The sequence below is a fragment of the Notamacropus eugenii genome, chromosome 3 (genome assembly GCF_028372415.1).
Source record: "Notamacropus eugenii isolate mMacEug1 chromosome 3, mMacEug1.pri_v2, whole genome shotgun sequence".
NCBI classification, from domain to species: domain Eukaryota; kingdom Metazoa; phylum Chordata; class Mammalia; order Diprotodontia; family Macropodidae; genus Notamacropus; species Notamacropus eugenii.
In genome coordinates, this window is record NC_092874.1 from 9,425,175 (window position 1) to 9,442,872 (window position 17,698).

At 46.2% G+C, this 17,698-nt stretch overlaps 1 protein-coding gene across 3 annotated transcripts in view; it reads right to left on the minus strand.

The window, feature by feature from the left end:
- Positions 1–11,355, minus strand: part of CRPPA (CDP-L-ribitol pyrophosphorylase A) — a 278,128-nt gene extending 266,773 nt beyond the window's left edge. Inside the window, exons 1-2 of one of the 3 annotated variants that reach the window (XM_072650821.1) lie at positions 11,054–11,353; positions 4,561–4,837 (exon numbers count right to left, since the gene is read on the minus strand). In XM_072650821.1, coding sequence (XP_072506922.1) covers positions 4,561–4,837; positions 11,054–11,262 — 486 coding nt within the window. In that variant the 5' untranslated portion in view covers positions 11,263–11,353. Of the gene's footprint in view, positions 1–4,560; positions 4,838–10,721; positions 10,882–11,053 lie in introns of those variants that run through there. The other 2 variants (XM_072650823.1, XM_072650822.1) reach the window with 2 other exon arrangements.
- Positions 11,356–17,698: the final 6,343 nt, after the last annotated feature.

Consider the following 17,698-nt stretch of genomic DNA (forward strand, 5'->3'; position numbering starts at 1 on the left):
TGCGCTATTCACTGTACCACCATGAAAACTGTAAAGCTGTACACAAATACAGTAAGCTGGGCCCCTGGTGCAGGCCCTGCCACACAGCATATACTGCCCTTACGTTCGTTGAATAAATGACCTTGACAGGAGAGGAAGACCCAGGTGGAAAGCTTGATTTCATGAACTCTCTAAATTTGTATACACAGAGAAGGCAAAACATCTTCCTTATGGACTAAATTCGGCTGGAGCTGTGATCCAAATTCTATTTTTTTAGGGGATGAGTGACAATACTGTGACCACATTTAAAAGCAACGTCCTATGGCACAGAGAAAGGAAAACAGTCGATTTCATTGACCATCCAAAAAAAGAAAGAAAAAATGAACCTAGAGCTACATGACTGGGACCAATCCAAGGAAAAGCTGGAATCCTTGGGATCTCAGAAGGAGCCAAGCTAAGAGGAATGTGGCCATTTGCCTTGCTCTGATCTCCTTGAGAATATGTAGGGGGGAGGAAAATAAGAAAGCTGACTGATATTTCAGATGTGTGCTGGAAAGTAGAGTCTTGAGTCAGTGACCTCTCTTCTATTCATGCCACCCAAGACTGCATTCTCATTTGGGGAGACAGGTCACGTGCCTGGCTGATACTAGACTTGCAAACCATGCAAATCCATTCACAAAATGTGGCAGCCAGAAGAGACTCTGGTGATCATCTCTGTCATTTCTCTGCCCTCTTCAACCCATTTTATGGACAAGCAAACCAAGGCCCAGAGAGGTATAGTGGTCTACCTGAGGTCACACAATTGGCCATAGCCAGAATGCTGACCTCCTGATTCCAGGCAAGTCCACAGCCCAAGTTCTTAAGACACAAGGGAATTCACTTTCTACTCTCTTGATTCCAAGTAAAGGTGATGCTTGGTACTGCACTGCTTTCATTTCTAATTATAATAAACCTCCTTATTATGTGGCCAGGACTTCACAGAGAGCTAAGATAGGCACAGCAAGTAAAGGCACAGCACACTAGCATTGCCAGGGACCTTTCCGGAGGCCCCTCCCAGAATCACAGCTCTTTCAAATGGGCAGGAACCTCAGGGCTCTTCAAGGTCAGTGGAACAAGGATCTCCCCTACAATGCAACCAACTTGTCATCATCCAGCCTTCAATCAAAGGCCTTTGATGAGAAGAAATGAGGAGGATGACGTTATCAGACATTCGTACAGCAACTAATATGTGCCAGGCACTGTGCTCAGTGCTTCACAAAAACTGCCTCAGGAATCTGCCACCACCCCCCTATGCAATCTGCTGTCCCTTGGAATAGTGCTGATCACTGGGAAGTATCAAGTATTTAGTGATTTCCATCCACTGCTCCTACTTTTTTCTCTCTGGTACCACAGAGAATAAGTCTGAATCCTCTTCCTAATCCTTCAATAGGAAAATGAGGAAACCAAGTCCAAAAGAAGCTAAGCTGCTTACTCAGGTTAAGGGTACATTGTACCCAGGAAAGTTACAATGTAAGAAATTAAGACTGGAAAGGAATTTAGGAACCACCTCATCAAACCCTTTCACTTTACAAATGAAATAACTAAGGCCCAGAAAGGGGAATAACCATCTTTAGAGAGAACATTAAAGTTTGATGACCTTACCCAGGTCACACAAGTAGCAATTGCACACAAACCAGTAGCGGCAGAATGGGCACTGGTTGGAGATGTTACAGATGGGGTGACAGGTCCCTCTCAACATTGATCCAAATCCAAATCCTCTGATTCTAATTGTAGGGAACCTTCCACTCTACACATCTTTCTCTCTTTAAAGACTGCTCTACAAAAGGCCAGTCAGGTCTATGATCTCCAGCGCTGGTCCATGGAAGCTTCCAGAATCCTTACTAGTCTCAGGAAGCTTCCTCTAATATCCCTTAATGCTGTGCCCTTCCCTCTGTGCATTAGGTCCAATTAATCTTTTTTGTAGCTTGTTTGTTCAGAGTTGCTTACAGGCCACTCCTCCATTAGACTGGGAGTTTCTTGAGGGTAGGGACTGTCTTTTGCCTCCCTTTGTATCCCCAGCACTTAGGGGCACAGAGCCAGGCACACCTTAGACTAACTGACACAACCTTCTGAAAAGGGACCTTTGAGCAGAGCTCAGACTAAGAGCAAGGGGTAAGAAGGCACCAAGAATGAAGTGACCCAGGGTCAAGAGTCCTGGACAAGGAACCAACTGAAGGAGGACAAGAGGAACACGGAGCCTGCCACCATCTCGAGTTGAATCCTTGTCTCCCACCATCACCCTCCCTCTGCACCACTCAGCCATCAGTGGCATAGAACATATGGGAAACTGTCCATATGACTAGAGGGAAGGAGTCAAATCACTAACAGAATTTTCCACTAATTATTTTCATCCTTTATTGTCATTATTGTTCACAGTCCTTGGAGGGAGAGTGTTCTAAACCTATTGGCAGGAGATGGTCACTGGGGACCCTGAGTCGAAACCCAAGCAATCAAAGGAATTGTTTCAAGATGAGCCCAGAGTTCAGAAGCCTGATCTAATGAGCAATGAAGTGACCTTCTTAATGGAATCAGGAACAATTTCAGACAACTCCTTCAGGCAGAATTTATGGGCTTTACTCAAGACAAAAATACAGTGTGACAATCCTACAAGGCCATTTTGATTAACATGAGGAAATGGAGCTGTCCAAGACAAGGGACTTGGTTGGCTCTGGAGGGAACTCCAGAAGTGACTGGTGGATGAGGAAAATAATTGGTTTTCAACCCTCCCTAAGATGGTGAAGTTCTGTGTTAGGGTCATATATCTGGGGTGAGAAAGGCCACTGAGTCCCACCCCCTCATCCTAAACCTAGAGAGAGGACTGTGAGGACTTTCCCCAGATCACCAAAAATGGGATTCGAATCTTCTGACTGCAAAGTTCATGGTTTTTTCTAACCATGTTCCTGTGAAGCCTTACATGTCCTTAGTGCTCAACACAATAAAGCAGTGGTTGAAATTGCTGATTTATTCCAAAGGGTGCCCTAACATGGCAGGCAGCCTAGCACAAGGAAGGAGCTAGGTTCAAAGTCTGGCTATGCCCCCTAAACTTCCAAGTCACTCTCTGTCTCAGGTCTTCAGTTTCCTCATCTGTAAATGGGAGGGGATTGGATTGGTGGAACAATAGTGAGACTGTCACACAAGCGCTCCTACCCTGGGGTCCACAGACCTTCTCCCCACAAGGAGACTGTGGAGAGATCCCAGGGGATCCATGGCCTTGATGGGGGGCAAAAAGGTCTTTTTCATTAACCGTTAATTTCCTTTGCAATCCTGTGTAGTTTATTTTGTAGATTTAAAAATCTACCTCTGCAAAGAGGCCCATGGGCTCCAGCAGCTGGCACCAGAGGAAAGCTTGAGACCAAAAAAGGAAGTCCCCCGCCTCCAAGGGGCACACTCTCATCCTGTGCCTGGGAGCTGTGAGATCACAAAAGGACAAATGCTTACCACTGGCTTTCTACTCTTAGTATCTATTGTAGTATTCAGTAACAAGAGTGGAGAGGGAAGGGGAAACAAGCACTCATTAAGCACCTACTGCATGCTAGACACTTAAAGATCTTGCTAGATCCTCCCAACAACCCTGGAAGGTACTATTATTATCCCCATTTTACATCTGTGGAAACTGAGGCACACAATTGACTTGGCCTGGGTCACAGAGTTAGTAAGTACCAGAGGCTAGATTTGAACTAGGGTCTTCCAGACTTCTTGCCCAAAGCTCTACCCAGTGCCCCACATAGCTGCCTCCCTCCATCAAACTCAACAAGATAACATACAGCACAACATCCAGTAATCTCTTATTTGATGCCTCCTCAGAATTACAGAATTTTTTGGTGTAGCCAAAAAACAAAAAACTTCCAAGGTGCAAAGGTCAAGTCTCTCTTGCCACAGGCTCTCTCCACTGTAGCTCTGTCCCACCCCCCCTCCTCCTAAGCCCTCTCCTTTTCTGGAATTTTCCCTGCTGAAATCCTCCAGTTTTCCTACTGCTTCCCTGCCTGGGACATCACAAGAGAAAGTCAGTCCGACACAGTCTGCTAGGGGTCACTCCAAACCCTGGCCTTCTTTGAGCTGCCTCTGAGTAAATAAATAAGAATGAATAAATAAGAAGCACATGTTTGTTGAATGAATGAACAATCCATGGGAGAAGGGAGGCGACTCATTTAGCTGGGCAGGAGCAAAGAAAAATCGGTAAAAACCATGAGCCCAGTTCTAGGAATGTGGGAGTCTTCTCCCTAGTGCACAGAACACTACTGCTGCCTGGTAACCATCTTATCCAAGATGGGGAAAGTTCTGGCTCTATTCCTTCCCCCTCTCACTTTGGAGATGTCCATAACTGCTTACCCTTTATTTGAGTGGGCAATGGTGCTGCCTTGGGGTCCTTCCCTACTTGTCTCCCCCAGATGTCCCTACTCTTGTATGTTCAAGCCCCACAGTCTTTCCTTGTCCCAGTGATAACATATATACTGCTTTTAGCCTCAGACATTTCTTCTCAGTCTTCTATGAAACTCCTGCTGCCCTAAAATCATCTCATCAGACTGGGACACAGTCACCTACCCCATGATCTTTTGCAGCAGTGACTACCTTCACAAGGACATCTTCCTCCACAAAGGGTCTCACAGCATCATGGATGATCACAACTGTGGGGGTGCGCAGCTTGGAGTGGGGGTGGTCTCCTGCCAAGGCCTTCAGCCCATTGAAAATGGACTGATGGCGGGTAGCACCAGCTTCAACCAGGGTGACTCGCTGATGTTGGTATCGTTGGATGATAGCCATCATCGTGTCCATGTTCTCACTGGTTACAGCCACAACGATGTCTTTTATCCAGTTCACCCTAAAAGAAAGAAGACAAGGAGACATACTGCAGATGAATAAGTGCTCTGAGGCACAAGCAAAGTCATATGGAGATCATATCCATCCAAATTTGTTGATGTCTCTTTCCTCACATACTGACTGTCTACATGATGGTTTCACCAATCTCCTTCTGTTCCCTGACCTCCCTCTTCTGCCTGCATCTTAATTCAAATGAGAAGGCAAAGGCAAAGTGCTCTACAAAACCTTAAAGCCTCATATAGATGCTAGCTATTTTTAATAAGGCCTCTGACACATAGAGGAAAAGGAGAAAGACTCAGTCCATTTTATTAATTAAGAGAAAATCAAAGGAAAGAATGACCTAGATGAGAAAGGAAGCCAAACCCACTGGCCCAGGTTTGTCACCTGATCAATTCTCTGAGATCCAGGCAGACAAGGTGACCAGATACACAGACCACAACACAGGCTCAGGATGTCCAAGCTAAATGTTACCTGGGAGCATAACCAGAAATGATCTGGAATCATACGAAGGGCTAAACTGTCCATATCCTTTGACTTCAAGACCCCATTACTGGGAATACAGCATGAGGAGGTAAAAGACAGGAAAGCTCAATTGGCGCCAAAATCGCCCTTGGAGCATTTTTTTTTTTTATGAGAACTAGAAACGAAGGAAGGGTCCATTACTTGGGGGATGGGTGTGCCCACCGTCCAGGGGATGGACATGCCCACCATCCTGGGGATGGATGTGCCCACCATCCTGGGGATGGACGTGCCCACTGCTTGGGGGATGGGTGTGCCCACTGTCTGGGGGATGGATGTGCCCATTGCTTGGAGGGTGGAGGAACAAATTATAGGAGAGGAATGTGTACTGATAGAAAGCAAAGTAAACAGAACCAGGAGAATGTGCACAGTCATCACAATCACACAAATAAAAGTGTCCAATTCAACATATGGAGGGTTCCTAAGGCACCAGCCCCAGCACAAAGTACTGGCAACATGGAGATAAAAAGGGGACAGTCCCTGCCTTCAGGGAATTTACTTTGTACCTCACAGACCACAAAAGGAACCGGCCCAGTTGGCTCATTTTACCAGACAAGCCTGTAAAAGCTGAGCCCATCAGGGGACTGGCAGCCCACAAGGAAGGGTCTACGGAGGGGGATCAAAGTCAATGGAACACAAGCAAAAACAACAGGAATGACAGATATTTACCAATCTTTCAAGTTTGCAAAACTCTCTCCCTCAGTCATATCACATGGTCTGAGCATGTACAACCTCCTAGAAATGATTCTAAGTAAATAAACTATATACAAGGTTTTCATTTAGATAATATTTACAGGAAGCCTACCTCATGTTCCCTCTTCTCACTTTTGGTTAATTATGGAAGGGTATTATGGGCTTAGTCAGTTTCTGCAATTGCCATTGTGCCTATGATAGTAGTAGTAGTGATGGTGGTAGTAGAGGTGGTAGTGGTAGTAGTAGCAGTGGTAGTGGTGGTGGTAGTAGCGGTGGTAGTGGTGGTAGTAGCGGTGGTAGCGGTGACAGTAGCGGTGGTAGCGGTGGTAGTAGCGGTGGTAGCGGTGACAGTAGCGGTGGTAGAGGTGGTAGTAGCGGTGGTAGCGGTGGTAGTAGCGGTGGTAGCGGTGGTAGTAGCGGTGGTAGCGGTGGTAGTAGTGGTGGTAGTGGTAGTGGCAGCAGCAGTAGTAATAGTATTAGCAGTAAGGGCTAATATTTAAATATTTATATAGAACTCTGAGGTTTATATATATGTTATCTTATTGGATCCACCACAATCCTGTGAGATAAGTGCTATCATTTTCCCCATTTTATAGATCAGGAAACTGAGGCAGGCAGCTGAATGACTTGCCCAGGATCATATAGCCTGTGACTCAGGCATTATTTGAATTCAGGTCATCCTGACTCCCAGCCCAGTGCTGCTTCTTTCCACTAATACTACCTCACTTCCCCATGATGTGCAATCTCATCATGAAATAGCACCCCTGGGAGTCAAAGACAAGGGAGGAGAGCATAACTTAGCCCCTAAATATTCATAAAAACACTTTTTGTGAGAGCCAAAACCTGGAACTGAAGTGGGTCCAGCCTGAATGGTGCCATGACTTTTAAGAAATAAAACTGTGTCCTGAGATGTGACAAATATGAGAAATACAGAGATATAAACCAGATGCAGAGGACAGACAAGAAACACGATGACCCACACATGGTACATGCCAAGGCAGAGGAGACAGGATGAGGGGAATGGTCAGTTTTGGGGGCAGCACAGACAATGCTGCACTTTTTTCTCATCTTAGAAGAGAGGCTGGAGACTCTGGTATGAAACAGTGCATCCCCTGGCACTGGGACACTAGTTTGACTTAAATATTTTTCTCTGCCATGAAACTGTTTAGTAGTAAAGTGGGATAAATCCCAAAACAACAAAAACAAAGGGGATAAATAAAATTAAATTTTAAAAAGGATAAATAAACCTTTAAAAATGAGAAACACTGCCTTGGGAAAGCCACTCAGTATTCCAGGTTGTGGTACTTTTTACATACTCCACCAGTCACTGCCACCATTCTCCAATAAAAGCTCCACAGAAGGGGATCACATTGACTTTAGAAAGGAAAAATTTCTCTCCAGCAGCAAAGACTGAACACCAAATGCGAACACTGCATTTTTTAAATCATCCTTTTAAAATGTTGCTCCCCACCCCAAGATCTTCAGAAAGTGTCACATTGTCCTTCTGGGGTGGGGGATGTAGAATTAAAAACACTAGAAGAAGCAAGTTTGGAAGGGTCTATCTGCTCCTTACAGAAAAGGAATGGATCAAAAGAGCCCTTCCCCTAAACCAGGTCCTTCCCCTAAGCCTTCCCCTAAGTCAGCTGAGAGCCACCAATGCGTTCGGAGGAGACCCAGACTTGAACCCAGATCTGTGGACCTTTATTCCTTCTTCCACCCCTGTCCCCAGGCTCGAAGACACTGTCCCCCAGGAGTCCTCCCAGAAGCCTCTCGCCTCCAGGATCCCTCTCATCTTTATAAACCACTTGCATCTGTGGAGAGGTAGCTGGCCTGTGAAACAGGAAGACGTAGCTTCAAGCCCTTTCTCAGACCATACTGGTTGTGGAACCCTGGACCTTGGCCAATCACTCAGGCAACTCTCAAATTCTAATTGGCATTATTATAGAGAGTTCCTTCACTAAGAATCTGCTATTCCACTGAAACCAAAAAAACCCATTTACAGCCATTATATTTCACAAACTTTACATGGGTTCCCACCCTTTCCAAAAGCCTTTTCTGAAACTAAAACCTCTCTAGGGAAGTGACCACCTTAACCCTCCAAACTCCAGATTAGCATTTCAATACTGGGGATGGGACAACAATGGGTAGAGTCCCAGACCTAGAATCTGAGCTCAAAACTGAGCTCAGACACTTACTATTTGTGGGACCCTGAGCAAGTTGCTTCACCCTGTCTGCCTCAGTTTCCTCATCTGTAAAATGAAGGAAAAGGCAAACCACTCCAGGATCTCTGCCAAGAAAATCCCAAATAGAATCATAAAGAGTCAACACAACTCAACAACACAAACCATCCTGTGAACTCTTTAGATGTGCTTGTCCAATTGGCTACAAATCTGCCTGAATGTACTCTCATGAAGCCCTTACACCTTTATCAGTTTCAAAAGACTTACATCAAAAGACCTGGGGAATGTTTAGCTAAAATCCAGAAATTCTCTTGCCAGTGCATTGCCCCGACCCACCGGTCTAACTTCACCTTTTCCAATGAGGTTACCCATTTACTAGATTTCTTAGTGAAACCGTGTTTGATGTCTCTGGGCTTCTTGTTCCATTGTGTCTGATGCCATTTGGGGTTTTCTTGGCAAAGACATTGAAGTGGTTTGCCATTTCCTTCTCCAGCTCATTCTACAGATGAAGAAAATGAGGCAAATGGGGTGAAGTGACTTACCTGGGGTCACCCAGCTGGGAAGTGTCTGAGGCCACATTTGAACTCAGAAAGAGGAGTCTTCCTGACTCCAAGTCCAATGCTCTTTGCCACCTACCTACCATCCCTAGACTTAGGGCACCTCTGGAATCCATTACTTCAAGGATTAGAAGTTATGCTGGGGCAGCTAGGTGGTACAGTGGATAGAACACCAGTGCAGGAGTCAGGAGGACCTGAGTTCAAATATTACCTCAGACACTTGAAACTCACTAGCTATGTGACCTTGAGCAAGTCACAACCCCAATTGCCTCATCCTAGGTCATCTCCAGTCATCCTGATGAATATCTGGTCACTGGATTCAGATGGCTCTGGAGGAGAAGTGAGGCTGGTGACCTTGCACAGCCCTCCCTCACTCAAAACAAAGTCAAGTGCAAGTCACGTCATTATTTTTCTGATGGCATGGTCTTCTTCAGCAACAGAAGAACACACACACAACAAGGGTTGTGCTCCTGTGCTCAGATCTCTAAACTCTTCCAGTAGATTAGGATATAATTCTTTGGAGGCTGATGATTTGAACTCACTTCAAGTAGCAAGGTGTTCTCCTGCCACCCAATTACCTATGTGGGGGAAGGTGTTAGCTGAGTCAATCATCCTCCCCAACCCTCCAAGGAAAAGGGATCATACCAGTGGCAGCAGGTGAGCAACAGCTTTCGAAATATTAGAAACTCTTCAAGATTACTCTAGAACCCTGAACAGAGTAGTAGCCAGTCCATCTCTTAGGACCTGGGCTGCCAGTGCAAATAGGGGCTGGGGAGTCACATTGAGTCCATGCTGCTGGCTCCACTGGGCTTTACTGTGTTCTTCCTAAGGCTAATTTTGGGGCAGCTAGGAGGCACAGCTGATAGAGCGATGGACCTGGAGTCAGGATGTGAGTTCAAATTCTGCAGTAAACCAATACTAAATGATATGACAGCAAATCATTTCACAACTCTCATCTTTCTCATGAGGATAATAATAAATGCACTTCTTTCTCAGGACTGTTCTGAGAATGAAATGAAAATGACAGATGTAACGTCCTTTGTAAACCTTATCATAATAGATGTAGCTTTTAATATAATGATGGTTATTACTTATTTACAATACCATCTTCCCTAGATAGATTTTAAATTTACAATAATCATAACAATATATAGAGTGTCTACTACATGCTAGCCAAGGAGCTAAGTGTTTTACAAATATTATCTTATTTGAGCATCACAAGCCTGCGAGGCAGGTGGTGTTACTATTAACATACTATATACCTTACATTTTACAGATGAGCATGTCTGGGGTACACAAGGCCTGATGGCAGAATTGTCTAATACCAAATTGTAAAATTTACCAATTGTACAATATCAGACAATTTAACAAGTCTTGTTTCAGGACTTGGTACAGATAGTAAGCACTTATTCTTAAATCAGAAAAATCATTTGAAACTTAAACTCGGTCCTGAGTAAGCTTCCCCCAAAGCCATGCTCCTAATGGGGGGCAGCCGCTCGGGAAGCCCTGGGTGCGTTCATGTCTATGTGCAATATTCTCCAAAGAAGAATCATGAAAGATCGTGGAGACTAGGGGCAATGAGAAGCCACCTCCCATGGTGCACTGGGCAGCAGCTCGGGGTCCAGAGCGGGGCAGATGGAGGAGCCGGGACTGCCTCAGGGCTGGGACTTAGGATTCCCTGTTTTTACGTCTTGCTGCAGTAGTAAATTAAGGAAAGATGGGGGGAGGGGCAAAAAAGTACTGGGCCTTTTTCCTGCTTCTCACAAACGCAGTCTTTCCAGAAAGCAGGCTCGTGGGCGGGGGAGGGGGGGCGGAGTTTCTGGTGGGGGGGTGGGGGGGAAGCTCCTGTTCGGGGGTCCTGCTTTCAGCCACCCAGGGCCCTTCTGGCCAATCGGGATCAGAGAGCTCCAAAGCTAACCCAGCCACCACTTCTCACCAATCCCATCTCGGGGTCCCCTGGCTCCCCAGCTCTGGGGAGGGCCTCCAGGTGTTGCGCGGCCCCCGAACAGGTGTCTCTTCCCTGGGGGCGGGCATTCCTCGCCCCCTCGGCCTGGAGTCCCGGGCCAGCCCCCCATCCCGCTCCGGGAGAGGCAGCTGGCGGGGGCGGGGAGGGGACAGAGTTGGGGGGTTGGGGAAAGGGCGGGGGGGGAGGAAGGAGGACCGAGGGGGAGGGGCGAGGCCAGGAGCAGGCGGGGCCCCGCCCTCACGCACGCGCGCAAGGCGGCAGGCGATCCCACGCCGGGGCCCCGCCGGCCGCGCCGTCCCTACCTCTGTAGAGCCTGCAGCGTGTAGCTGATGAGCGGCCTCCCGAGCACGGGGCAGAACTGCTTCGGCGTGGGCCCTCCCAGCCGTTCCCCGCAGCCCCCCGCCGGCAGCACGGCCGCCACGGGGAGCCCCGGGGAGCCGGAGGCCGGGCCGGGCCCCGCAGGCCTCAGCTCCCCGCCGCCGCCGCCGTCCTGCGTGGGCCCCCGCTCCATGGCGTGCTGATCGCGTGGGGGAGGCGGGAGGCGCAAGATCCACCGAGGCGCCCGCCCGAGCCCGGCCGCCCGCGCCAGCCGCCGTGACCCACAGAGACGCCCGCGCCCGCCTGCCTGCAGCAGGACCTGTCAATCACGCCTGGCGTGGGCGGGGAGGGCCGGGGGCTGCCGCTCCCCTCCTCTCCCCCCCCTCACGCCCGACGGCCTCGGAATCCTGGAAAAGCCTTAGTTTCTCCCCTAGACCAACTTCCAGACTCGCCCCCCCACGACTAAAAGGCCAACCCCCCAGCTCGGCGGGGACTCTCCGGAAGTTACTTTGTATCTCCTTTGTATGTCACTTTCTCTCTACAAGTTGGATCGCCTTAGGGGGCTTCCCGTCCAGCGCGCTCCTTTTCCAATTAAGGAAGCTGAGGCCCAGGGACTTTGAAGGCCGACACAAAGCCTAATCCGGCTGAAGAGTAAAGTGCTAGGCAAAGGTTGCCAGACACTCCCAACCCTCAGATTCAAGTGCTGGATGATAATAGCTTTACATGAAGCTTTGAGGTTTGCAAAGCATTTGCAATTATCTCATTTGCTCCTCAGTACAACCCTGGGAGAGGTGCTATTATTATCCCCATTTTACAGATGAGCAAACAGAGGTTAAGCGAAATCACACAGCAAGTGTCTAAAGCTGGTTCCAGGCCCAGCACTATACATTATGCCACCTAGGTGGAGGTGGCATTAGTAATAGTTTCCTGAATCTGCCTACTTCAGCGGAGTCTGACTATGAGCTCCTTCCGCTTTCCCCCATCACTGGATTCATTTCATTCAAGAGCTTTTGTGGTCTCTCCCCTACTCCCACCCCCAGAACCCAGAACTGTCTCACTCTGGTCACTCTTGTCTTTATGTTGCAGGGGCCTTGCATGATACCAGTGCATAGTAAATGCTTGGTGAGAGAAGGGATTCCCAGACAGGAAAGAGGATCATGGGGTCAGAGCTGAGAGACCTTGGAGGTCAGCTGGCTCGCAGTGTTCCCTTTATAAATAAGGAATGGAATGAAGGAAAAAAAATGAATGAATAAGCATTGATTGAGGACACACCAGGTCGCTGGCTTTGAGCTAAACAGTCCTACAGGTAAAAAGACAAAAAGAAGGCAGGGCCTGCTCTAAGGGACCAACTATACATTTAGTGCCAGGATGTTTAGGTCTAAAAAGGCATCAAATGGTGAGTGGACAAATCACATTGTGAGCTTTCTGATGTCAGAAGTAAAATGTATGTATGTAAATACCAGCTTCAAAAAAAATTCATTTATTTTAAAATATTTGAATTAAATTGGATATTTTTTTTAATTTTCAGGAAAAATTTGGGGGTTGTTCAAATACCCTTTAGAACGCTCCAGAGTTTGAAGAATTCAAGTCAGAGATGATCCAAAAGGAGAGGGAGGGATGCACAGAGTGATCAGCAGCCACACAGTGAACACATCACAAATGAGGAATTCCACAGAAAAAGTGAAATGTGGGAAGTTATCCAAAGAAAATAAGCAGCTCAACACCTTTAGAGAATGAAGGACAATGGTGGGGAGTCCTTGATTCCACTGATAGCCCCTCAGTATCAGGAGGAGGGGGAAGGAGCCCCTGTGGGAGAATATGAACTAGGCTGTCGTAGAATGATGGGAGATGACTGAGTTGTGATACAGGTTGTTAAAGGGAGTGGATCCGGGGCTATAGGGCCAGATATGCACATACGGATAGGGAGAGACCATGGCATCAACGCTCATATAACCTTGAAAAAGCATGACTACAGCAGTGCTCTGCCTGTGCACTGAAAGCCCACAGACAACCTGGCCTCCTGAGTGGTAGGCAGCCCTGGGCAGACAGCCCTGCCTCCACTTCACCTGCATGCAGAGCTACTCTTAAGCCATGGACCTGCTGGGTGGCAAGGCTGAGCACTGCAGGCCAGTGACCAAAATCAGAATGGTTTCAGTCCTTGCAACGGCTGAGTTCTAGAACTTTCCTCTAGGGAAACTAGGACATCCAATACAATGGGTAGATTTTACCCACTTGTTGACAGTTTACTCCAAGGTGATAGAATATGTTCTGATAATACCAGTGATTTAGCTCAGTTAACTCCCGCACCTGCCAAGCTAAATATTTGAATATTATAAGTATGGAAATAGGTGTGTGTGTGTGTGTCTGTGTGTGTGTGTGTCTGTGTGTGTGTGTGTGTAGGTTAGTAGACAAGAATTACAAAGCCCTTACTGTGTGACAGGTACTATTCTAAATCCTAGGGATATAAAGAAAGGTACAAACATGGTCTCTGCCCTGAAAGAGCTTAACATCCAAATGGACAAGGTGATGGGGGCCCATAACCAATACATATAGAGGAGATGGGAAGTAATCTCAAATGGAAGGTCCTGGGTGGGGGGCAGAGGGAAGAAACCGGGAAAGACCTTCTGCAGACAGTTGGCTTTGAAATGTCTTGAGGGCAGCTGGATAAGGTAAGAGAAGGGAGGAAGGAGGACGTTCTGAGCACGGGAGACAGCCAGGATTTTGGCAAAGTCACGAACAGCAGATGAACAAGTGTGCTGGAATCGCAGTGGTGAGGGGAATAAAGGGTGAGAAGAGTAGAAAGCAGAATGGGGCCAGGTGGTAAAGGAATGTGGAAATCAAATGAGAATTTCAGTGGAATTTATATTTGATTCAAACAATAATAAAGAACTACTGGAGTTTGCTGAGAAAGGGGGTGACCTGGATAGACTTTGGCTTTAGGAAATTCAGTTTGGTGGCTGAAGGGAGCATGGACTGAGAAGGGGAGCGACTTGAGGCAGGGAGACAGGTATTGACATTGTCCAGAAGAGAGTGGATGGAGGCCTGCACCAGGGTAAAGGCAGTGTCAGAGGGGGGAAGGGGACATATGAGAAATGTTCCAAAGGTAACATGGACAGGCCTTGTTAACAGGCAAAGGGTGCGCAGGGAGAACAGTGAGTGAGAGTGAGGAGTCAAGTATAAGACCCAGGCTGGGAGCCTGAGGATCTGGAAGAATGATGGTGCCTTTGACAGTAAGAGGAGCTTTAGGAAAGGCAAGAGTAGGAGGAAGGAAGGGAATAAGTGGTTCTGTTTTAGACATGTTAAGTTTGAGATGCCTTTAGAACATCCAACTGGAGATGTTCAGAAGGCAATTGGTGATGCAAAATGCTAGCTCAGAGGAAAGACTGGGGGCTGGATACAAATAGCTGAGAATCATCTGCATGGACACGCTCTTTGAACCCATAGGAGCTGATGAGATCACCAAGCAAGATAGTATAAAGGGAGAAATTGGGACTCATTCAATTAGTGGGTAGATGAAGACCTGAAGGAAGAGCCACCCATAGAGAGTGAGAAGGAACAGTCAAACAGGTAGAACTGGGAGGGGAAAGTGTCACTGAAACCTAAGGAGGAAAGAATATCCAGGTGCAGTGGTCAAGAAATGATGATGACTAAGAAAGGGTCATTAGATTTGGCAACAAGACCGTTGGTTAGATGGGTGGTCAAAGGATAAGAGCAAACAATCCTCAATAGAAGAATGTAAGCTATGAACAACATTATGAAATAATGCTTTTAAATCACCAGCCATAAGGGAAATCAAACAACCCCAAGGTTTCACATTACATGGAGAAAGATGATCAAAAATGAGACTAGGCAATCTTGGAGGAATTATGGAAAAATAAGCTTACTAACACATTTGTCGGTGGAGCTGTGAATTACCAATCATTCTGGAAAACAATTTAGAATTATGCAAATGCCTAAAATGTCTATACCCTTTAACCCAGAGATTCTGGGCTTCCACTTTTTTATGGTGACAAAGAACTGGAACCCTAGATTCCCTAGTTAAAGAACAGCTAAACACACTGTGGTTCATGGATGCAAATGAAATATGACTGTTCTGTAAGAAATAATGACTATAATGAATTCAGGGAAGTGTGAAAAGACTTACATGAACTGATGCAGAGTGAGGTCAGCAGAGCCAAGGAAACAATATTCATAGCCTCAGTGATATAAATAGATTGAACAATCACCACAAAAAAACAAAAAGAATGTTACAAAATTATAAAGAATAAGCTTGGTCTCCAAAGAAGACCCATTCCTTTGTGGAAATGGAACATCAGCGTGAAACATTGGGGAGAATATTTTTTTAATGTATTGATTAATATTCCTGAATTTCTCTTCTTCCTCATTTTCATTTTTCTTTTTAGACATATTTATCTTAAGAGATAGCCTTCTGAGAGGGGAAAGGGAGAGAGATGGGGAGAAATCTAGGTTTTATATCATTTAAATAAAACATTTTTTTAAAAAAGTCAATCACTTGATTGATGATGACCCTGGAAGATAGTCAGCAGGCATTTAGAAGAGGGCAGAGTCTAGAAACTCTGAATATACACAACTTTCTTCAAGGAATTTATCCAAGGAAAGATGGGAAGATATCAGAAGGTAGCTCTCTGGGATGGCAACTCAAGAATGGAGAAGGGGAAGACATGACTGTGTTTGTAGGCAGCAGGGAAGGAGCCAGGAGATCAGCTTATGAGCCTTAGGGAGAGACTGAAGAGGAAAGGATGGGGGGGGAGGTAATAGTGGGGACAATCCACCCCCACATCAAGTGAATTTGTAATGTGGGAATATTAATAAACTGCTCACTTAATATGCCCCCATCCTCACCACACTGCACTAATATGAATTGACCTGCCCGCCTGGGAATGTGCAGATTGCTACAGATTTGTTAAAAGCTACAATTTTTCATCTACACGAAACAGAGAACACAATGTTTCTCTCACTGTCTTTTGGTTGATTCAGATAATTGGTTACATGCCGTGTATCCACTGGATAAAAACTGTGGTTTCCATGGGGTTTTTATGTTGAATTAGAGCTGACTTCATCACGTGACCATCTTGGCTGCAGCAGAATCCAGAAGGAAATGGGCCGATCATGGACGCTGCCCTGGACAGGGATGCTTCTGGCCAGCTCTCAGGCCCTGGCTGGGGAATTCTCAGAGAATGACAGTGGTGTCCAAACCAAAGGTATCACCAAATGTATTTCACAAAGGTGGTAGGAAGGAGTGAAACAAAGGAGAGAAGGAAGGAGGGGTGCTGGGAACCTCTACTTCAGTGTAGGATCTGCCCTCTGTGGATAAGAACTGTTGGTTCCCCCTGGACCAGAAGAATCTTCTAGAAACCACATTCTTACTGTGAGGTCTTATCTTAGTAGTTTGAGTTTATTCTTGGGAAATCATTCTAGTGTTGATTCAAGTGGAATTAACTGGAACAATTCAGCCAGTCCCCTCATATCCCAATTATCCTGTGGTTGAAAGGCCCCTGCTAAGACTCTTTGGGTGTTGCCCCTGTATGGTAAGGGACAGTTTGCTAAGGCTAATGGTTTACATCCCTGGGGGTCATTAAGAGGGGAGTCAATCTGACTAATTCGCTTTGGATGGAGAAACACCCAAGGGTCAAGGAAGATGCGTCTGAGCTCCTGTTTGGCCCTTGTGAGCTAATGTCAGGCAATGAATCTATGGAAACAACTCCTTTCAGGATCTTTATGACTCCAACATACCTGAAAAGTAAGGAAAGTGAGGAACTGATCAGGAGAACCAAACTTTTTAAAAGTACAGAAAGGTGCTTAGTTTTACATTTTAAAAATAATTCAGTTCAGATCATTTCAGTGAAGCCTTACTTGGCAGACACAGGTGGAACAGGAGGAAACTTGCTCTTTGGAAGGAAAGCTGGGAATTTAGTCTCCTCATGTGTAGCTGTAGGTAGGAATGTGACTTGAAACCCAACACTGCCACTTAATTACTATATCATGTAATCCTTTAGTTAATAATAATTTAATTAATATATTGTTCAGTGGAGCGAGCTGGCCTTGAAGGTATAAAATCCTAGGCTTGGAGCTATATGAGAACTCAGAGGCCACCAGCTCCAGCCTCTTCATTTTTCAGATGGAGAAACTGAGATAAAATGAACTATGAGGTCACACAGGAAATAAGTGGTGAAGGAGTCAGAATAACCAGATAGAGAATCCGATCTCTGACCCTTTCTAGGTCTGTAACTCTGGGCTAGTCACTTCATGTCTATGAGCCTCAGTTTTCCTTATCTCAAAAACAGGCATGATACCAATAATATCTACATACACTTGTAATGAAGCACAGACAATCTAATGTCTAAAATGCATCTGCAAACCTTCAAGTGCTATATATAGGAACATGGTTATTTAGTCCGGACAAAGAGATCTGGTGAAAGACCAGAGTAGATCACAACTCATCTTTTGAAGAGACCAAGAAGAGGAAGGAGAGGGGAGGGAGGGAGGGATGGAGAGAGAGACAGAGAGACAGAAAGAGAGACAGAGAGAGAGAGACAAAGAGAGACAGAAAGGGAGAGACAGAAAGAGAAAGAGAGAGAGAGAGACAGAGACAGAGAGAGAGAGAGAGA